At 43.6% G+C, this 21,832-nt stretch overlaps 2 protein-coding genes and 1 long non-coding RNA gene across 6 annotated transcripts in view; 2 read left to right on the top strand and 1 right to left on the bottom strand.

Annotated features, from left to right (window-relative positions):
* Positions 1-10,558, top strand: part of PCNT (pericentrin) — a 71,811-nt gene extending 61,253 nt beyond the window's left edge. Inside the window, exons 45-53 of the mRNA XM_053982796.1 lie at positions 815-1,531; positions 2,088-2,368; positions 2,631-2,730; positions 4,668-4,832; positions 5,586-5,821; positions 7,291-7,379; positions 8,081-8,243; positions 8,742-8,869; positions 10,180-10,558. Of these exons, the coding sequence (XP_053838771.1) occupies positions 815-1,531; positions 2,088-2,368; positions 2,631-2,730; positions 4,668-4,832; positions 5,586-5,821; positions 7,291-7,379; positions 8,081-8,243; positions 8,742-8,869; positions 10,180-10,223 (1,923 nt within the window). The 3' untranslated portion in view covers positions 10,224-10,558. The remainder of the gene's footprint in view (positions 1-814; positions 1,532-2,087; positions 2,369-2,630; positions 2,731-4,667; positions 4,833-5,585; positions 5,822-7,290; positions 7,380-8,080; positions 8,244-8,741; positions 8,870-10,179) is intronic.
* Positions 1-13,798, bottom strand: part of LOC128810167 (uncharacterized) — a 30,737-nt gene extending 16,939 nt beyond the window's left edge. The window contains exons 1-3 of one of the 2 annotated variants that reach the window (XR_008437964.1): positions 13,723-13,798; positions 12,112-12,223; positions 6,601-6,837 (exon numbers count right to left, since the gene is read on the bottom strand). This is a non-coding gene — a long non-coding RNA (uncharacterized LOC128810167). Of the gene's footprint in view, positions 1-6,391; positions 6,838-12,111; positions 12,224-13,722 lie in introns of those variants that run through there. The other variant, XR_008437963.1, reaches the window with a different exon arrangement.
* Positions 13,729-21,832, top strand: part of DIP2A (disco interacting protein 2 homolog A) — a 79,698-nt gene continuing 71,594 nt past the window's right edge. For all 3 annotated transcript variants that reach the window (XR_008437962.1, XM_053982789.1, XM_053982788.1), the window contains exon 1: positions 13,729-13,878. Coding sequence is in view for 2 of the 3 variants with exons in the window: in XM_053982789.1 (XP_053838764.1) it covers positions 13,782-13,878 (97 nt within the window). In the remaining variant the exon portion in view is untranslated. The remainder of the gene's footprint in view (positions 13,879-21,832) is intronic.

Below are 21,832 nucleotides of genomic sequence, written 5' to 3'. Positions count from 1 at the left end.
AGATGACAAATGGTGCTGGCTAGGTGGGGGCCAGAGTACACCTCCCTGCTAGGACAGCAGCACCAGCTCTGGCTGTCTGCAGTGCCCTACACTGCCCCTTCAGTCCCTGTCTTTCCTTCTGAAGAAACACTGGCTCCCAGGATGGACCGAGGGATGGATTTTAAAGGGAAAGAGGGTAGATTCAGATTAGATATAAGGAAGAAATTCCTTCCTGTGAGAGTACCCAGATTACCCAGAGCAGCTGTGGTTGGCCCATCTCTGGAAGTGTCCAGGCCAGGGCTTGGAGTAACCTGGGATAGTGGAAGGTGTCCCTGCCCATGGCAGGGGATGGGAATGAGATGAGCTTTAACATCCTTTCCAACCCAGACCATTCTGTGATTATTTTTATCAGTCTCTACTCTGTGCTTTGAAGAGATGGGCTGCCAAGTCCTGAAGCTTTACATCTACTCTTACTGCTTAGATTTTTCTTTTTAAAACAACAGGGTTATTGCTGTTGCAGATGTTACTTATTAATGGGACTGAGTGATGTAAAAAGTAGTGATTTCCTAATGAGAGTCTTACTAACTGAAGAAGAAATAATGTACTGGCAGATACAGTAACATAAATGTTTATTTTGTGGCTTGGTGCCATATTGCTAAAGAGCATTTTTCTGTCACTTGTAATTTCAAATCAAACTTTTTAATACCTTATCTACTCTAGTTAAATCTTGAATATTTTTCTGGATAAAATAGGTTGAAAATTGCTAAATGCCAGCCAGTCCCACAAATGTGTGTTTGTGCTGGAATACGAATGTGTTCTCCCCCACTGTGCCCAGGAGCTGCAGGCTGCCCTGGATGTGCAGTCGGTGCAGAACTGCCAGCTGGCCGTGTCCTTGGAGCACGAGAGGACAGTGACAGACAACCTCCGCAAGGAGCTGCAGATCGAGCACTCCCGCTGCGAAGCCTTGCTGGCCCAGGAGCACAACAAACTGAGGGAGCTACAGAAAAACCTGGATGCTGAGAAAAAACGTTCCTTGGAGCTCCTGGATTCCTTGAATCATGAGCGTGTTCTGACAGAACAGTTGAGCATGAGAGTGAAGGAAGGGGCTTCCTGTCAGCACAGGGAGTCGCTGCTGGAACAAGCCTTTGTCCGAGAGCTCCGAGCCCAGCTGGAAGAGGAGAGGGCCCAAACTATGGAGCTTGCTGCTGTTATTGAGAAAATGCAGCAGAAGGCCATCCTGTCCAAAAGGCAGCTGGAGGCTGAGGTACAGATGTGCTATGAGGAAACCCAGAAGGAGAAGGAGGTCAGTGACAAACTGCGAGCCACCCTGGAGTCTCTTCAGGCACAAAAGCAAGAGGTGATCTGTTCCTTGGAGGCCCAGAGGGAGAGAGAGGTCAAGCTGAAAGTTGACTGGGAACAACTGCAGTCACTCTTCAAGCTGCTTAAAGAGCAAGATAAGAACAGGAAAGAGGAGAGGGAGAGAGAGCAGAAACAGCAGCAACAGACAGAGCTACAGAAACAGAAGGACTGGCAGAGAGATCAGGAGAGACTGGTGAGAATGCTCTGCCTTACAGTGAAATAAGCCACACACTGGAATTTAACCCTCGGGATGGTATTCTTTGATTAGAATGTTTCCTTCTGTTAAAGCATTCTGAAAAATGCACTAAATGAGCTCTTGTCCTGCTTTTGTGAAATGTAGCTGTTTTCAAGGGATTGTGTCTGGGTTTATTGTTGACGGAAGTTGATCTTTAAATTTTTGCCTCTGCTGGTAATTGCTGGTTGTTCATAGGTGGGGATGAATATGGGTTAAATGCAGGATGAAACCAAACTCTAATGTCGTTGCCCTTATTTTTTGAGCTATGATCCCAGTCATGGCTTGAGAAAATACTGGTTTCACCCTGGGTTTCTCCTTGGATGGAGACAATGCCCACTCCAGTGTCATTAAATGGCTTCCTGGTGGCCCTGCGAAGCAGTGCTCTAAGCCTTTCCCCAAAAGTAGTCTGGCAGATCAGGAACACCCAGATGGATATGCTGATTAGGTGTGGTGACACTTACATAAGTGGGTATACATAAGATGCAATTAACTACTACTAATTTTGTTCAAACAGCAAAACTTGGAACGGCAACACCAAAGGGACGAACAAAGAATTAAAGAACTGCAGGAAATACTGGCAGTATTAAGAGAAAGAGAAAGAAATCCTCCAACTCCAAACTGTCAGGAGGAACTCTTGTGTACCTCAAGCAAAGATGGAAGTGCCACACAGCCTGTGACAAAAGAAACTGAAAAATCCCCCTTGCAACAGCAGCAACAACAGCTGGAGAAGATAAGGCAGCAGTTGCTCTTTGTGGTTGTGCACCTGAATGAGTTCATACATAAAACTCTGGATAAGTGAGTTCATAAAATAGCACTTTGCTTTCCATCCTGCTTCTTAACTTGTGTGTGTCATGGCTGAGAGCCCGCAGCTCTTTTAATTCTTAAAAATTAACAGAACTTGCTCATTTCTCTGTGTATTTATAGTAATTTGTGTGGTAAATATTGCATAAGTAAAGCTTCAGAACCTTAAAGGTCAAGTAGTGGGAAGAAGCAATTAAATGTGTGTTAACATTCTTACAAATCAGCCTGATACTGAAAAGGTATTTCTGCCTAACAGAACGGTTAACGATTGGTCTGCATCAAATGATGAAGCTGTAGCCTCTTTACTGCAGACATTAAGGGAGCTAAAATCAGATTTGTCTCCTCCTACATCTCAGGTAAGGAAAATAGTAACTTATTTTAATATCCAGCTCTGTTTTGTCATATTGCAGAGTCTACTTCTGAGAGCATTTTTCTCCTAGATATGTAATGTGCCCAAGGATCATAAGCTTTGGGATGTGTTGCTGTAGCTTCTTTATGCATCCAGTGGCAGTTGTTTTTCACCAAAATGCCAAGTACTTTTCAAAAAGCACCATTGTGGCTTGTAATCTCAGGGCTGTTCTGACCCAGGTTTGCAGTATTGCAAATATTTTACACAAGCCCAGGGATTACCAAAGACCAAGCTCAGGTCTGTTGATACAAAATACATACATGCATAACTGTTAGATTCCATCTGATTCCCCAGATAACTGCAGTTTTAAGTCTTTCTCTTGCAATAGACAGAGATCTATGACTGTCTGACAAGTAAAAAGTTTTTTGCCTCTTCTGTTCACAAGTCTGATGTGTGACAAGCTGCCTTGGCATGTTTCAGCTCTTCCTGTGTCTACCTGCTTACAAAATACAGTTAATATTTTCCTTCTGTCACCTGTGCAGCCACACAGGTGGTTGTCAAATGGATCATCTCCAGCCTTGAGGAGGGGGATGCAGCCTCTTCTCCAAGTTCATGGGGTTATTTTGGTTAAGCCTTCCTCTCACAAACCTTTAGAGCTGTCAGCTGCAGACAGAACTCTCGTTGGAGCAGAGTTCCCTCCTTCAGGGACTGACCACACAAAAATAAAGGAACTCAAGTTTCCTGACTTAAATTTTGTTTAACAAAAAAAGTGTTCAGTAGAGCACTTTAAAGCCACATGCCTTTCTAGGGCTCAGGAGCAAAAACTCCACTTCTATAGCTTTGCTTCTGTGGACACAAACAGTTCCTCCTCTCTGCCCTCTTTTCAGGCTTTGATTTTTTTTTTTCCCTCCAGAATCACCTTTTCCTTCAGTCTCCTTCCTGAATTTCTCCTTCCTTTAAGGTACTGAACCATGTGCTCAGGAGACCAAAGGAATTTTCTGCTTTTCCCACCTTGAGTTGCAATAAACTGGGGAGTTTTGGACAGGGAACCTGGCAAAATGTCAGCATGGAAAATCTGTGCCAAATGGAGCTGTCTGGTCAATCAGCTGCCAAATGGTGCAGTAGAAATCAAGGACATAGATGACTCATGTAGAACTCCTTCAGATACTACAGATTGTACTGAAATAAGTTGCAAGGAGGAACTGGGGTCAGTTGTTTGTACTGCCTTCTCTAATGGAGAGATTTTATTTCAAGGGATAAAACATCAGCTACCTTAAAAAAAAATCTTGTATTTCTTCTGTGATCTACTGCATCATGCACTGATGTAACTGATGACCAGTAAATTTGTAGTTGATACAAAGAGGGTTACAAAGGCAGAACTTCCATGAGGAATTGGAGCTGGAGTCCTGGGTCTCATTCCTTATCACAAAACTCAGTTTGACAGAATCACAGCATGGTTTGGGCTGAAAGGGACCTTAAAGCCCATCTTGTTCCACACCCCTGCCATGGGCTGGGAACCTTCCACTGGACTAGATTGCTCCAAGCCCTGTCCAACCTGACCTTAGACACTTCCAGGGATGGGCCAGCCACAGCTTCTCTGGACAACAGACTCTCAGAATTGAATGTGTGATTTTTTTCAAAATTTTTCACAACTTGTTTTTGTTGTATGTGCAACTTGCTTTTGCATGTACACAGACATCTTCACTATTTCTGTGCTGCCTGTGGATGTAGAAGAAAGTCAGATGAAAGTCAGAAGGGCTTTTCATGCATTTCAGTTTGCCGTTGGGCTGTTCAACACCTGAATACCATTGCTGGTTTTCAGGCTCATTGTTATTATGTTTTAATTTGTCATAAAGTTGGGTTATTACTCAGTTTGAGCTGTTTGATTGTGGAAGCAACGTGCAAAACCCATTGTGGCTCACTTCCTTCAGGTTTCTATTTTAGGTGAGATCTACAAGTGATGCTGACCCTGTTCAAGAGCTGGAAAGAGAGGCTTGGCAACGAGAGAGGAACACGCTGCAGAACATGCTGAAACAGGCAGAATCCCAGCTGGCTAAAGCCAAAGCTGAAATTGAAAACAAACCAGTGGCAGAAACTTCCAATCCTAAGGTAAAATCATGGGGACAGCCAGCAAAGGGGGTCTCTAGAGCTTGGAGAGCCAGCAGAGCCACAGCCAGGAGGTATCATTTGAACCTGATCTGCTGAGGAAAAAGGGGGTCTGTCAGATTATGGCATTTATGTTTCACTTACTTCTGTAATCTTCCATTGCTGTTTTAAAAGGTTGATTTTCTAGACAGTTTGGTATATTATTTTAAATTAGAAGCTTTCCCCATATGTACCTCATCAGATAAGTTCCTTTGGAACTTTCTCAGTGTTAGACAGGAACTTGCATCAAAAGTAATCTGGATCTTTGGAATTTCTTTCCTCTCTTAAATGAGAGGGAGACTTGGATTTCTTGTCTAAGCATGAAAATAGAAAACACTTGTTATTTTTAATCCCTGATGACTAATCTTAAATACTTTTTATTTTTCTGACACTTTGATTGTAATCAAATCTCATAGGCATCTCTCCCACCATGCATTCTGGCTTACATTTATTTTAAGCAGATGTACTTTTTTAATTAAAAAGTTAACCTGTTTTTAGAGTTTTGAGTGTGACAATTTTGCTTGAAAACATTCAGGCGATTTAAAGAGGTCTGATACTCCAAATCTGGGTGGATTTTAGCAGTGTACAAAATTGTTTTGGTTGCCTTTGTGTCCTCAGTCTGGATATTTGACCTGAAGACACCTTGTTTATGGCTGGCTTTTTGCAACTGTAACTGTGAAAAAAATGAACTTTTAATTTTTTTTTTTCTTTTCGCAGTTGCAGAGATTATATCGAAAATACATTCGAGCAGAGAGCTTTAGAAAGGCTCTGGTTTATCAGAAGAAATACCTCTTGCTGCTGCTTGGTGGGTTTCAGGACTGTGAGCAAGCAACTCTGTCTCTCATTGCCCGCATGGGAATCTATCCTTCTGCAGACCTGCAGCTCTCTGGATCACACTCCCGGCCCTTCACCAAGTTCAGGTGTGCAGTCAGAGCCATCATTGCCATCTCAAGGTAAAGCCAAAACACTCCCTGTCTCTTAGAGGTGATGTTTTCTTGGAAGCTTAAAAGATTGATAGTTCCTGTGGCTTATCCTACATTAATATTAAGCAGAAGCAGTCTCCAGAACTGGTTCAAGCATGACTTGTTAGCTGAGTTTGATCTGTACTAAAGATTTGTAAAAAACATTTTTAAAATGAAAGAGGGTAGATTTAGATGGGATATTGGGAAGAAATTTTTCCCTGTGAGGGTGATGAGGCCCTGGCACAGGTTGACCAGAGAAGCTGTGGCTGCCCCATCCCTGGGATTGTTCAGGGGCAGGTTGGACAGGGCTTGGGGCAGCCTGGGACAGTGGAAGATGTCCCAGCTCATGGCAGGAGGATGGAACAAAGTGGGCTTCCTTAGGATCCCTTCCAGCTCAAACAATTCCATAATTCTATGAAAAAGCTACTTGAGTGATACCCAGCTGCAATATATTTGGGAACCAGTGCACAGCATTACAAACTGAAGTCCTTTGATGCTGCTATTGAGTGAGAAAGCAGCATGGACTCCAAGAGGGCTGGTTTGCACAACTGCAACTTTAATGCTAAAAAATCTCCTCTTTATAGACTGACTCGACACATTCTACCTGATTGGCTAATTAACAAAAACACTTTTCTCACTAACAATCCTTGAGAAGAACAGAAAAACAAAGACTAGAAAAACACCACCTGCAGGTTGTTTACAATAACAAGCTATCATCGTTTCTCTATAACTCCCTAAAAGTCTGAGGAGTGTGCTGTGAGAAAACTTACCTTGTTTTCTCACTCTGTGACCAGGCTGTCACATCCACACTTTGGGGCTGACCCTTATCTCCTTGGTCTCACTGGACAGTCTGTCTTGTATCAGAATGTGATCTGTCAGGAATGGTTCTCTGGAATCCAGTAGTGTGTGTTTCATTGGGTGTGATTTTATCATGCTGTGTCACTGTCAAATGGGTTTTGCTAGCTGTACATGGGACAACGTGCCATCTCCCAATGGCTTTGAGCCCACTGAATGAAAAAAAAAAAAAAAGGCAGTTTTAAATGTAATTGGTGGTTATTTCTGAGCAAATTCATTGTCTAGTTAAAATAATTACTCGCAAGTTTCTATCAGATGATGAAACAGAGTCTTTGACACCAATACCATAATAACAGCAAAGGCTGCAGCACCTCCAAATTCGTGCAGTAACCTCCAAACTCCTCCTCTCATGTAGGAAAGGAAGAGCTCTCTGGACATTAGGAGCAGTGCCAAAACAAGCAAGTCTTTTCAGCAGTTCAAAGATTGTTGCAGGGTAAAATGGGATAAGCCAGCATTCCAAAGACTGAATTTGAAGAATTCTCCTGTCATTCCCACAACAATCATTGCTTTTGTTGTTTAACAGGTTCTATACCAACAAATAATATTAAAATTTAATGTATTTCTGCTTATTTTTAATGCTTGTACAAATTTGTTTTCTTACCAAGGTTAAAGTTTTTGGTGAAGAAGTGGAACAAAGTTGACAGGAAGAGCACACAGGGTGAAAGCATTTCTCACAGTATAGGAGGTAACACAGGTATGTGTTTGGATAAGTACATTGTTTTCTTTGTAATTTCTCTTGAGTGATGTGTTTCATTTAAAAACAAAACCCAAGTGGGAAAATCTGTTTATTTTGCCACTCCATCTGTAGAGTAGAGGGATAGATGATCTGATGTAGGTCAGTAAGGGCTTGAGTTACTTGAGGAACACTTGAGTGTTCCTTTGAGTTACTGATGAGTGCCTTTGTAAGAATTCCAACAAACATCTTAATGCAGCACCCAGTATTGGGGAACTGTTGCCCTTAATGTAAAATTCAATTACTTGTACCTTTTCAATGCTTAACCAAATTCAGATTAAATAGTGTATTTTTCATTACCTGGTACTATGTATTTTTCACTGTTTCTAAGTTGCTGGAAATACTTATTTTAAAAGACAACACCACCTTTGTACCTAAACCCACAGTGGTATGATTCCTAAGAAACTTGAATCCTCAAATGTTGAACTTTCTACCTCAACACAAAATAGCATCAGAATTCTGCTGAATATGGTTAAAACAAAAACAAGAAAAACCTCACAAACTAAAAAAGCAGTTAGCTGTAGAAAGTGTATTTACCTGCATTTAAAACCAGACTTAAGCATACTCTATTGTCATTTTCATGGGTTTACTGGATGTGTTTATGATAGCCTGTTCTCAATGGTTCCTAGTGCGTATTTTTTAACCCTTCATATTTACCACAGCCTCTGGTGCTAGAACAGAAGTCCTGAAAGAGCAGCAGCCCCCAGCTGCCCCTGTCAGCTCTCCCCCTACCCAGGACAGGGACACAGGGCTGTGCCACAGAACCAGCTGTGCTGCAAGATTCACGAGCCTCTCCCCACGATCCTCCTCCCGCTCCCACAACAGGTCAGTCTGCAAAGGTGGGGGATGCTCCAGGTTATTGTAGGGTTTTTTTTAACTTTGCTGAGTGGTTTGTCACAAACAGCCAGGTAGTCTTCTGGTTTGCATGGAATTCACCAAAATGTTTTGGAGAGTTTGAGACCTGCAAGAACTTCCAAAAAACTTAATTCTACTCCACCCTATTCCTCTGTCATGGCATGTGTCTGCTTCTGACAGCCCTGCTAAGAAAAGCCACATGTATTATATGGAGCAGGATATTAATAACAGCAGCCCTGACTGGTGCTCAGTGTGACTGGATTAGTGGTGGCTCAGGTCTGATGTAGATCCAAGGTAGGCTAAATAATGCCTCTTGCTGCTCTTGTTTCCAGGAACAGCTATACAAATGGAAAGGGGGCAGCGGTTCCAGTTTTCTTTGCCCAGAATTCCTGACTATATGAATGCAATTTCTGGATATATTTGAGAGTATAGCATGAGAAGGAGAAAATAATTTGTTTTCTTTTTAAGGTTGCATCTGTCCCCAAGTTCAGCTCCAGACAAGTCCCTTGTGGCACCTCAGGATCCTGAACAGTCTCTCACAGAATATATCCATCGCTTGGAGCTGATTCAGCAAAGGCTGCGAGGAGTGCAGCCAGGTAAGAACCACCTTGTCACCCCTCACAGCTCCTGCAAGTCTGGGCTGCTTCTCACAAGGTTCTTTGTACACACTGCCAATAAAGAGCATCATTTTAAGGAATAATTATCATTACTGGGGAGTAACAACCAAGTCAGTCTCCAGAAGGACCTTTCCAAGTTGTATCTAAAACTCGTCCAAGTGTGGTATTTCTCTTAAGTTCATAGTGAAAGAAATAAAATGGAATAATTTCATGTGATTTCTGCCCCCTCCTCCCATTCCCAAATCCTAACAAGCAAGTGTTGTAATTTAAATGAAGCTGTGTATAGAGTTAATTTGCTTTAAAGTCAAACATAGCTGTTGGAATAGCTGAGCAGGGCTTTCTCTGCAGCACAAATTGTAATGCTTCCCTTAATTATCACTTCCTTATGTTCATAACAGATTTTTTAAAAAGATTTGGAGGCTGGTAAATACAGCCATCTAGTTCTAAGATTTATCGAAGAGCACACAAAGAATTGTAGTGGCACTTTGCTTTTCTATTTAAAACAGTCCCACCTAATTTCTAGACCAGATTTACTTAGTTTAATTAGTCTCATTACCTCCTCTTGTTACATGTTGATTATAGCACAGAAACACCTTATCCTAAGGAGGAACTTGCAAACTGTAATCACATCATCCTGAAATCCTGAAGAGTTTGGGAATTTTGACATTGTTCTCAGCAGGACTTTACCTAGAAACTTTATTACCACGACTTTTTGGGTTTGTTTGTTTTGGGGTTTTTTTCCCAAATACTGCAGCTGCATGGCTGATACAGATAGATAAACAGATTTTAGACTTGAAATCTGACAGCCTTTATGGAAGGAACACATTTTGCATCATTCCAAGTGTGGAATAAGTACTCCATAACTGGGACATGATGAACAGCACTTCTGTGAAAAGTGTATATGATTTCTGTCATTTCCATGTTACCAGGACAATAATGTCCAAGCATTACAGAATGATGCTGCAATCTTTAGAACAGTGCTGTCAGCCAAGTGATTTCCCAGTTCCTAATGAACTAAACAATCACCACAGGAGTGGCAGAATTGAGCTGTCAGTGGGGGTAAAGCAGGCCTGTGATGGAGCACTGGTCCCAGGGTATAGAAGGTTTGCTTTGGCAGATGTTTAGGCTTTCAAATCCTGTTTGGGATTGCTCCTAGGTGGCTCATGAAAATTGGAATTGCTTTCAGTGTAGCTCATATGAAGTGCTTTGAGGAAATAACATGCTGCTAATTGTACACTGTTGCTTCATAACATGAGCAGTTTTCTAATATCTTTTTGTTTTTAATTTAGGGCAACTGCTAGGTTCACCTCATCAGAGAAACCTAAAAAAGTAATGGAAACACAAAATCTGTCCTGCAAGTTCCTGCTTCCTCTGAGTCGGTCCTCACTCAACAAATGCACTTGCAATCTTCCATGCAACTGAATAAAGGGCAGTGCTTTTAAAGCAGATTTTTATATGACTCTTTTTATTATATTTTAGTACTTTAAGAGGGACTTACTTTTCACTAAGAACAATGTTTTACATTCTCATGTGAAATTAAGTCAACAGCTGAAGTGTGCCTGCATCGCTGTATTGTAAGCTGCAAAAAGTCTGTGGTGTTTATTTTTCTATAGTGTATAGGTGGATTCCTTGTAAAAAAAGTTATTAAAATGGCATTTTATTAGTGAATTCTTACATCGTGTGGTTGCTTATTTCTGTCATACCTATTTACTTCTTTTGTTGCTCCTATAATTGTTTGGGTTTTAATATTTCTGTAGGATCACTCCAATTAAAGGAATAGCTCAAATACTTTCAAAAATATCAAAGATACATGTGGCTTTCTGTGAATTTAGGGTTTGCTCTTCTGGTTTTTCAGTATGCAAATCCTCCCTCAGTCTGTCCTATTTATTGTGGACACTTTTAGCTTCATTTTTTTAGTTCAAAAGGCCCATCATTTTGTTTAACTCTATGCATTTTTGGCAAAACGTATCAAATGAAACCTGTGAACTCTATCACATCTAATGTGAGTGATCCTGCCTCTGGTATCTTGTGCTTCAGGGGGGCAGTTCCAAATGTGTATGAAGTTGCTGGTCAGGGAAGAGGAAAGAGGTGCTCTGATGGTACCCCTATTTCCAGTCACAATGTCTCAGTGCAAAAATGAGATCCAAGTATCATGCTGAATAAGACTTTTCTGTGATATTTCTATTTTTCTTTAGAAAAGGCATAGGAAGAATTTAAAACCCAGAATATTTTAAACTCTGGACATGTGAAATCTCTACTTTTGAAGCAGTTGTGTTTTTTAACTTTGGAGCATGAGATAAATCTCGTCTGGTGGCAAATTGTTCTGCTGCAGCCTATTAAAAGATTTTTCTCTACTGGGTATTGAGAAATATATAATGGCATTCATTTGAGATTGTTTTATTACTTATTTCACTGTTTTTGTCTTGATAAACTCATTTATCTGTCAGGTAGATCACCATTTGGTTCTCTGAAAAAAAAGGTGGTAGAGATAGATCTTGGCACATGTAGAGATTTATTACCCCCTGACAGCTATAGGAGAACCCTTGAACTGATTAGGCATAAATTTAAGAGAGCTGTGAACAAACAATACTTGATTTGGTGTAAAAGTTTGGCAAAAGTAACTTAACTTGTCCAGAGTTCCAAACCAATTTGAACTAAGTTTAATTTGGCTCAGTGACTGTATATTTCTTTTAAAAATCAGATTCTAAGAGTCCTAACACTTGATGCAACATTGTCAGACTGCACATGCTGAATGGTGCTGATGCCCTTTTTGCTTAGCATAGCACAAGTTGATCCCTTTTTGGGAACTGTGAATTTCTAGAGCAAAGTTCAGAACTGGCACTAAATCCAATCTGTAATAGCACACTCACAGCTGGATGTTCCATGTTGAGTGTAAGCAGGAGGGCTGTGAGGCCTGTGCTCAGAGTTAGCCAGCCAGTACTGACACTGCAAATCCAAATTCATGCCTAGTCTCAAAATCTGGCATTTCTAGGTGGACAATTAAAACTAACCTTTAGTTTAAAACTTACCCCTTAAAGGACAGTTGGCACATCCTAGGGATCAGTTCTGTTTCAAGGGAATTTGGCTTTGCACTGGCACATTTTTAAATCGGTCTGCAGGGGCTTTTTTATGTCCCAGAATATGCAGGGCTCTTGCAAGCCTTGGCAGGGCTTTGCACTCAGAGGAACTTTTCTGTAGCAGTTGGTGCTTCCCTGCCTCACCTCCTCCCTACATGCTCTCCAAGAGTCTCCTTGGGCAGTCACTGTTTCCAGGATCACAGGCTGGACATGGAGGTACAGGGCAGAGGTGCAGCCTTCTATTCAGGAAAGAAATCTGCAGAGAACATTATGCCTTCAGAGGCTGCCTGGAACAGAGGCTAGACAGAGTTACAGGAATAAAGCAGGTATTTACTAAAAAGGCCTTCAAAGGATACACCTGAGGCTCCACCCAAGATGGATGACAGGTCACACATTCTCACACTTTTATAAGTTTTGGTCCATTTAAATGTTGGGGTTAATTGTCCAATTACATCTTCAGGTAATGCAGTCCCATCCTCCCAGATTGCTCTCCTCAGTTTGCTGTTATTTATACTTTTTGGGCCTGAAGTTGCAATGGTGTCCTTGGCTGTTGGGCTGCAAAAGGATTGTTTTGTCTAACTAAACCATGAGGAGAACTTGCTAACACTTCATATGAAGTTCAGAGTTATATACTAATGCAGTATGGAATCTGGAAAATATGAAAATTAAAACTTATGGCATCAAAGGGATCCAACCCAGTAGGATCTCAGCTACAGATAATGTGTTCCCTTGTGGCTATGTTCCCATCAGCTTTCTGAAGGGAAGTGTTTCTTCCCAATGTAAGGGGTGACATTTTAAGCAGCATGGTTTTCCTAGTGCTGGTGTGGTGTGTCAATGCCCTTGGAAGGGCAGCCACATGGGACACACTCTACTGTGATGTGTTGACCCCAGTAATTTAAGTAGAGAAATTGGAAGCCCCAGTTTGGGGAAGCCCCAATTTGGGAAGAACCCAATCATCCCAAACAGGAGCAGTGTTTTGGACAGAAGCACATGTCAGCAGAACTACTCCCCAGCTTTCCCTATTTTCTAGTTCTAGGAAAGTTGCTACTGGCAGAGCAGTTTGGGTGGTCAGGACCACTGGCAAGGTCGTGGCTTTGCCTTTGCCTGAGCCTCTGGGAGGCAGCAGGAATGCCAGAGCATGAGGCTGTGGTGCCCTGCCACACACTCACCCTGGAACCTATAGTTGAGCAGGGAAAAGCTACTGCCTCAACACAGCCTGCAACCCAAACGCTTCCTGCTGCTCTCTACTGCCCTTTGAGAGGGGTTGGCTTTAGAAAATACACTCTTGCTAATTTTTTTTTTCCTTTATGCAGTCCCAGGCACCACTTTACAGCCAGGCTCTCAGAGCGGAATTCCGTGTCACGAAAATGTCCCTGCTCTACCCTGGGATACCCGGTGGCCCCCGTGGGCTCAGGCTGGGTCACAGTTCCTATTTTCCGTCGGGAGGAAGAAGTGGGGACGGAAAGGGCAGTATCGGTATTCACAGGAAAGGGGCCTCAGCAGGTGCCAAGGCAACGAGGAGGGTGGGAAAAGGAAGGGAGCACGAGAAGGGCAGCGGCTGGACCCAGGAGCGGGCGGGCCGCGCTGTGGCCCCTCCCCAGCGGCGCGGCCCCGTCCCGCCCCTGGCGCGGGCCGCGCGTCCCGGGCTGCGGCAGCGGCTGCGCGGGGCGGCGGGGCCGGCGCCACCTCCTCCTCCTTGCCTGCCTGCCGGCCCGGGACCGCCGCTGCCCGCCTCCGGCCCGCCCCCGGCCCCACCTGCGGCGGCGCTGGGCGGTGGCTCCGCCGGGCCCGCTCGCTGCTCGCCCACCCGCGCCATGGCGGCGGAGCGCGGGGGCTGCGCGCTGGAGGCCGTGCCGCTGCCGCCCGAGGTGCGCGAGAGCCTGGCCGAGCTGGAGCTGGAGCTGTCGGAGGGTGAGTGGGGCCGGGCTCGGGGCGCGGGCGGGCTGTGGGGCCGGCGGCGCGGCAGGAAGGCCGCGGTGCCGCCGAGGGGCCTGGGGGCGGCGGCGGCTTCGCCCCCCGGCGCAGCTCTGGGCGCGCCCGGGCTCCGCTCCTGCCGGAGCCCTCGGCCGGGGGCCGGGGGCCGGGAGCGGGCGGCGGCGCCGGGCTCGGGCGGGCCTGCGCCGTCCCCCGCCGTCCCCGCGGCTGCACCGACCGCCCGCGGCCCCCGCGGCCGGCGCCTGGTGGAGGCCCCGCAGGAGCTCTTCCAAATGGGCAAGTTAGTGTGCAGCTGGATACTCTGGAAAGACAATTTTATTTTAGTTTTAATATTTGTTCCCAACTGTAGGTTAAACCTTGAATCTCTCTCTCTGTATCTGTCATTAATTTCCAACTTTTTTGTGCTTCACTGTATGTGCAGTCAGGAAGGAATACGATGATGCTTGCTCCATTTTTATAGAATCACAGAATGGTTTGGGTTGGAATCTTAAAGCTCATGCAGTTCCATCCTCCTTCCCTGAGCAAGGACACCTTCACTAGACCAGGTTGTTCCAAGCCCCATCTAACTTGGCCTTGGAACACTGCCAGGGATGGGGCAGCCGCAGCTGCTCTGGGCAGCCTGTGCCAGGGCCTCGGCACCTTCCCAGCAAAGAATTTCTCCCCAGTATCCCATCTAACCCTGCCCTCTTGTCAGTGGGAAGCCGTTCTCCCTTGCTTTGTCACTCCAGGCCCTTGTCCAAAGTCCCTCCAGCTTTCTTGGAGCCCCTTCGGACACTGGAAGGGGCCCTGAGGTCCCCCAGAGTCTTCTCTTCTCCAGGCTGAACACCCCCAGCTCTCCTTGCCTGTCTCCAGAGCAGAGGGGCTCCAGCCCTGTGCATTAATGGGCCCAGAGGTGACAATGTGCAGCGCTAGGCACAGGGTCGCTGTGACCATTTGATGGATTTTCAGCCCGCGAAAGGAGGCATCCCTTCTACCTCCAGGTCAGTGTTTGGTGATAACAGCCCTGTGGGTGCTAGCCCTGGTATCTCTGTTAAAGAGCAGGGAAGGATTTTCTGCATACTGATTCTCTGGCACATTCTCTGCAGACAGGCAGGTATAAGTGCTTGGCACAGGAGGGCATGCTGGGGTGGGGGTGACCGAGGCAGCATGTTCTGGGAGCAGTTGCTCCTTGCATTTTCCCCAGTTACACTGTCAAGCTGCACCCTTGAATAAAAGGGCTAAAAACCTCTTAATACCATCTGTGGTTTTGGGATTAGCAGCATTCAATGTGCTCCTCAGATGCTGCAGTTTTCAAATCAGCAGGTTCAGCTGGGAGAAATTTGGGCTAATTCACCTAAACATGTGCTGCCTGATTCAGGTCACGGTTTCAGAAGTTATTCACAAGTCTGCTGTCGTCATCTCCAGTGTGGAAGCTTTGGTGCAGAGGCAGGGGAAAAGTGTAGGATGGGTGACTGTTGTCCAAGTGTAACCTGTTGCTGCATGCCTGCTGGCACAGTCACAAGCAGTACCTGGCATGCCCTGTTGCATGTGCAAGATGAGTTCCTGCGTGTGAGCTGGGACCGTGTGCTCCGTGGCCGTGCTGGGTACAGTGGTTCTTCCTGTGTGCCTGCTGACACGTGCAGGGATATCCTGGGGCTGGCTCCTGTGCTCTGTAGCTCCTGACTGTGTGTTTGTTTAACTGATAAAATATTTTTTTATAGGGGGATCTGCAGTGTGTTAAACCTGTGAGAGGCCTGAAGTGATTGCACACTGTCCTAGTGCTGTGGGTCTGATGTGGAATGTGTATTTCTGTGTAGCTGCTGGATTAATGGAGTGATTGGGTAAAGTGGTAATGTGAGCTTGAATTTCTCGATCACTCTGAAGACTTAGTTTATGGGCTTAGATGTGACTCCTTTTCTGTCTCTCCTAAACTGGAAAACGTTTGCAAGTAGTTCTTCAACATCTGGTGTTATGTGCTCATATCCTGCCATTGCTTGATGTTTGTATGGGCAGCTTTTAATGGAGCTCTATCATTAATGCCCAGAATTAGCTTACTTGGAGAGGAAAGAATAGCAATCTAAGATCTCTAATGCTGAATATGCCACAAGTTAGAGAAGGTGAGTACTTGGGCGGGTATTCCCATCATTTGAGAGGAACTGTGAAAGGACAAAGAGAAAAGGAGAAATGTGAGGGCAAGTTCCTTTCTAGATTGTCTGTGTACTTTGTTAATTGAAATATTGTATGTGTTGTGATGAGGCAGGAATAATGTCTGTTCTCTTTGATTACATTATTTTCACCTGTAGAAAATAAGTCAGGAAGATGATTAATCTCCTCCTTTGGTTTTGCTTCAGATGATCACAGCAAAAGTTGGGAAGAGTGTTTGTGTTGAGGTGTAGAGAAAAATAGAGACATGAGTACGTTGGTACTTTCTAAAGTCATCTCAAAATCCTAAGTAGAGCATTCAGCTGAGAAGAATTTTGGATGGGGATGGAATGCCAGTTCTTGCTACAATTCCAATCATATGCACTTTAGGAATCCTTCAGCTTTACAAGATCCTAATGTCTTGCTTGACATTGTTTGTATTCTTCATGTAGTAGAAAAATAATAGTTCAGGATAAAAAGTGATCCTACTATGATGCTGCTGTGTTGCTTTGATATATCAACACTAATTTATTTCTTGTTGAAAAAAAAAAACTGTGAATCCTGTAAAGAAAACTAAGATATGTGCCCACAACCTTTTGGGGAGATAAGGGCAGTTTTGAGACCATGCCTGGCATCTAAGTTGAGTTTCAGCTGATGGCTCTGTGGACTAGGCTTGCTTATCTTAAGACTCAAAGATGCTGCAGCTTTCTGATGTAATGGAAAGATGCAGAGCTCCCTAATCAGACTGGCAGGGTCTGTGGCAGAGTATGATGGGGATGCTGTGAAGCTCCAGTACTTCAGGTTGTTTATTAGTAACTACAAAACGCTGGGTTTTGGGGGTTTGTTTGTTGGTTTGGTGGTTTGTTTTGGAGGTTTGGCATGGCTTTTTCTTCCCTGCTCTGAAAGAGAGCTAAGGTTATAAACAGTTCTTTAAAAAATTCTTATCTGCAGTGGAGGTTCTGTAGGAAAGGCATCAATGTGCATTTTAAAGCCTATTCTTGTTCTATGATACTGCATCATATATATATTTTTTTTTTTTTTTTTTTTTAATGTACCTAAATGTACTTGTACACCACTTTGGAATTGGGTTGTTTTTTTTTTTTTGCTTCTTCTGGGTTATCTGTGCAGGAAGATGCTTCACTTGTTCCTTGATTATGTAAAGACAAGATACATACAAGTAGTCAAAGGTAAAATTGTGTGATGTGTTCATGTAGCAACAAGGACCTGGTGTCAGCTTGTGTTGGCTTTGTCTTCTAGGACTGGTGGTGGTGGCAGTGTCCTCAGCCAGCAGTTCAGGGACTTACAAGAACATATGACTACATTTGTTTCTTTTCTTGCAAATTTTTGGTGCTTGTTTTTGTCTGGATCCAGTTAGTCTGGGCCATTTGGATGCACAACACTGAATTTGCATTCAGTAAAAATCAGATTAAAAAGCTGCAGGAATTAAAATACAGTTGTACCACCTTTGAGGTGGTGTTTGGCATGTGAATGGTACAACATTTTCTTGGTCTGAATTTCTGCAGCTTGAAACATTAAGTAAATGGATTTGGGTTTTCTTCTGTTTGCTAGGAATTTGTAGGTTGGTCTTACTTTGGACTCTGTGATCTTGGAGGTCTTTTCTAACCTTAATGATTCTATGGACTAAGCTGAAACTCCAGAGATTATCTGCAGTAAAGAGGCTGAAGAGATTTTTTTGCTAGTTCAAATCTATTCTATTAGTCCATCGATTGACAGATGGGGAACACTTCTCAGTGGCTTCTATCAAAGAGTCTGTAGGATTAGTTCAGAGATAGAAAAGTATTTCATGTAGCTTACCATCTTAATTATAACCTCAGTTATTTCTCAGTTAATTTGGGGAGGAGCATTTTCTGCTTCCTGCCACATTGCTCACAGGTTTCTCCTGAGCCTGGCTGACCTTTAGTGGCAAAGGATGCAGTTTACTGGAGTGGTCAGTGGGCTGGTTGCTCTGGTTCCCCTTCAAGTGTTTACACCTGCCTAGACTGAAAGCTGACTCTCATGTGATTTTTATCCCATTTTTTTATTTCCCTTCTAAGAAGGGAAGAAGTTTTGTATATGACAACAAAGCTTTCTGTGGGGTTTTATTGTTTTGGGGATTTTTCTGCAAGGGTTGGGGTTTTTTTGGCACATTTTGAGGTACTGCAGGTAATTCCTGAGTACAAGAAGATACCAGCTATGAAGTATTTCCTGAGAAAAAGTAAAGGTATTTAATGTCTGACATCTTTGGCTACTGCAAATATTCCAGCAATACTTCAGCAAATACTTTTTGTAGTTAGTTTGATTGGGCTTTTTAAAAAATAAATTGATAAGAGTACTTTTTTTTTGTCAGAACACCTTTCTTATAAAACCTAAGGGTAGTGGTCAGACGTGAAAAGTTTAGGTCCTTTTGTTACCAACAGTACTGATGTGGTATTAAATTTCTTCGTGTGAAATCAGGTGAGGAAGAGACACCCACAAACATTTGCAGGTGTTTTTCTTGTGATAAATCATGGTATTTAGGAGTTAAGTTTTTTCTGGTCTTAAAATGGTAGTTTTCTGTTATGGAAGTCTTGGAAATAAATATGATCTGAGGCTATCAATGGGAAGAACTGTTGTAACTGGGGAGACAGATGGCAGTCTGTGAAACTTGACCTGCAGCATCTTTCTTAATTTCTGGGCTCTCCAACAGAAACTGTTAATTGTGTGATAGTACCTGGGACTTGCCAAATGCCCATGGGGACTGAGTAAGTCTTCAAAGCTTGTTCTCCCACCTTAACACCCGGTGCAGGTCTGGGCACCTGGCTGACGTCCTTCAGGCTGTCCCCATCCTGAGAGTGAGTATGGGGCTGAGCCCAGCCCCCCACGCCCCAGCCAAAATCTCACACCCTTCCCGAGGGAAAGCCCCTCAGCTACTGCACCTTTCCCCCTTCTCCTTGGCTACATCTTTTGTCTCTCTTAAGGTCCGGTCGTTATCATATCTTAGGCAGCAGATGGGAGAAAATTCTCTGAGAGGGAAAATAAAAAAAAATTCCTAACCTCTAATATTATCCACCCTGATTTTTTTCCCATACCAACATGTTACATCAAACTTAAACTTTTAAAGTATATACATACATGCATTACCCCAATTATATACATGTGTACATCTAGGTTTAGATACAGGCACAGTGTGACAGGCAGTTCACCCTAAAACAAGGTCCCCTTGAGGGATGCATCGTGTCTCTTCATCCTTTTGCACCACCAGGTGCAACCTGGTCCCTGAGCAAAGACAACCCCACAAGTGGGTTTGTCTTTGCTTGAGGCAGAATTAATCCAAACAGTTTTTCCCAGGATACCTCTTATGTGTACCACCAGAACCTTATCTCTGTTGTTCACAAGGGTTCAGACTGGGCAGGTCCAGCTCAGTTAGTGGAGCCTCTGGTGTTAACTAACCAGGTGCTAAATGCAACTCCCAATTTTTGGAAGTCTCCCTGCCCAGTGCCTTCAAGGTGATTTTAAGCAGTCTGTTGCACTGCTCAACTTTCCCAGCTGCTGGTGCATGATAAGGAGTATGGTACACCCACTCAGTGCCATGTTCTCTAGCCCAGGTGTTCATAAGGGTGTTACTGAAATTAGTGCTGTTGTCAGACTCAATTCTCGTGGGGATACCATGCCTCCAAGGGACTTGCTTTTCAAGGCCCAGCATGGTGTTCCAGGCAGTGGTGTGAGGCCCAGCATAGGTCTCCAGCCATCCCATGGTGGTTTTTACCATTATGACCATGTAGTGCTTGCCTTAGCAGGTTTGAGGCAGTGTGATATAATTAATCTGCCAGGCCTCCCCATACTATATTTGGACCACTGCCCAGCATGCCATAGGGGTTTTACCTGCTTGGCCTGCTTGATCTCAGCACATGTCTCACAATTGTGGATAACCTGGGAGATACTGTTCATGGTTAAATCTACATCTCAGTCTCGTGTCCACTTACAGGTGGCATCTCTGCCCTGATGGCCTGAGGCATCATGGGCCCATCAAGCTAGGAACAACTCCCCCTTGTGTTGCCAGTCCACACCTATCTGTGACACCTCTATTTTTGCAGCCTGATCTACCTGCTCATTGTTTTGGTGTTCCTCATTAGCCTGACTCTTGGGGACGTGGGCATCCACGTGACAGATTTCCACAGGTAACTTCTCTACCCGAGTGGCAATGTCTTGCCATTCTTCAGCAGCCCAGATTGGTCTTCCTCTGTGCTGCCAGTTGGCCTTTTCCCCCCTTCCTCGAGCCAAAGCCATGTGCCAACCAAACCAGGCTAGGCTAGACCACATGGTGCTGCTTACTGAGGCTTCTATATTCAGCACACAAAAACCAGGTTACCCAGGAACTGTTATTCCTTTTTCACCCTTTCCCCTCGATGTCCTCAGGCCTCACTTGGGCCCAAGAGTCCTCTGAACCTTTCTACCTTGGGAGGGTAAAACAAATTGACCCATTTTCTTTTTCTTGTCATGTCTGATGTGCTGGATGATCAGAGGAGATTTTTTTTTTATTCTCCCCTCTATTTTGGAAGGTAATAAAAAGCTGGTTAAGAGGTTCTTGTTGAGTTGACCTAAAATATTAGCAACCATGTTAGAAAGCACTGTTGTAGCAGTGGAACAGTACGATTGGCAATGGTTTTCATCTGTAATGTGCCTTCCCTTTTTTTCTCATTCCCAGTCCCTCATCATATTCATTTTCCGTCATTGTTATTCTGCTGTCCCTCCATCCTCTGTTTCCTGCCTTCTGGAACACAGGAGAATAAACAAGATATCTAGTCTTAGCTGAGAACATCCTTGCACTTCTTACCTTGAGCTGTTTCTAATGAAACAATTTTGGGAGCAGTGAGGACATCAAGTCTTATTTTGTTGGCTCTGGCTTCCAGCTTAAGAATGATGGTGATGCACTTAAAGGCTTGCAGAAAAAAAGGACTAAATGTACTATTCTGTTACCTTTATCATGGTGAGGAAACAGAAGACTCTGAACCAGGAAAACTGGGAATGCTAGGTCATCGACTTCCTTTCCCATCAAAGCAGAATTTCAAACTCAACCAGTTAGGTGCTTGGGGCTTTTATTGGTTGTCTTCTGGATTTCTGCTGTAGTTAACCAGTGTTTAAATTAATCTCTTCCTTGTGTTTGAGCAGAAGTCTTGTTATTCTTTTGCATGTTGCTTTGGTGAGGAATGTTAAAACCCGGTGAGGAACAAAAGTATGATGGCAACCTGTACATTAAGAAGATTAAAATTAAACACTTTGAAATATTCTTATGCAAAAATAAGCTTCCCTTAAAATTATAAATACACATTTATGAAGTAAATAGACCTTTATAAAATTAGCATTGAACACTGTCCTATGTTCTATCTCCCTATCCTTCCCCTAAGCCTAAATTAAGCTCTGCCAATCTTGAGATTATAAAGTGAATTTTCCTTTTCCACTTGCTAGTTAAAATGCTGTTGGGGAGATTTTTATTTTCTTTGTGTTAGTTTGGTTTTTTGAAAGGAATAGACTGTTCTTCTGAGCTGTGATTTCATTGAGGATGGGCTATGGCATCTCTTGGACTAAAGAAGGTGCCTGCTTGATGATATTTCATACAGCTGAGTTACAGATGTATCACCCAATTCTGTTACTGAAAGACTTTAATATACCTGTATGTAAATGGGAGGGAAAACATACCAGTCTCTCTTCATTACATGACACTCATTTGGTTATTAAGAACCCTTGTATTTACCTTGGAATAAGTATCAAATATTTGACAGTTTCTTGGCACAAGGTTTGTAGCTCTCGAGGAAACATAAACTTGGTGCAT

Source organism: Vidua macroura, chromosome 7, assembly GCF_024509145.1.
Source record: "Vidua macroura isolate BioBank_ID:100142 chromosome 7, ASM2450914v1, whole genome shotgun sequence".
Taxonomy (NCBI): Eukaryota; Metazoa; Chordata; class Aves; order Passeriformes; family Viduidae; genus Vidua; species Vidua macroura.
The sequence above is the reverse complement of the archived record's forward strand: the minus strand, read 5'-3'. Positions and strand labels throughout refer to the sequence as shown.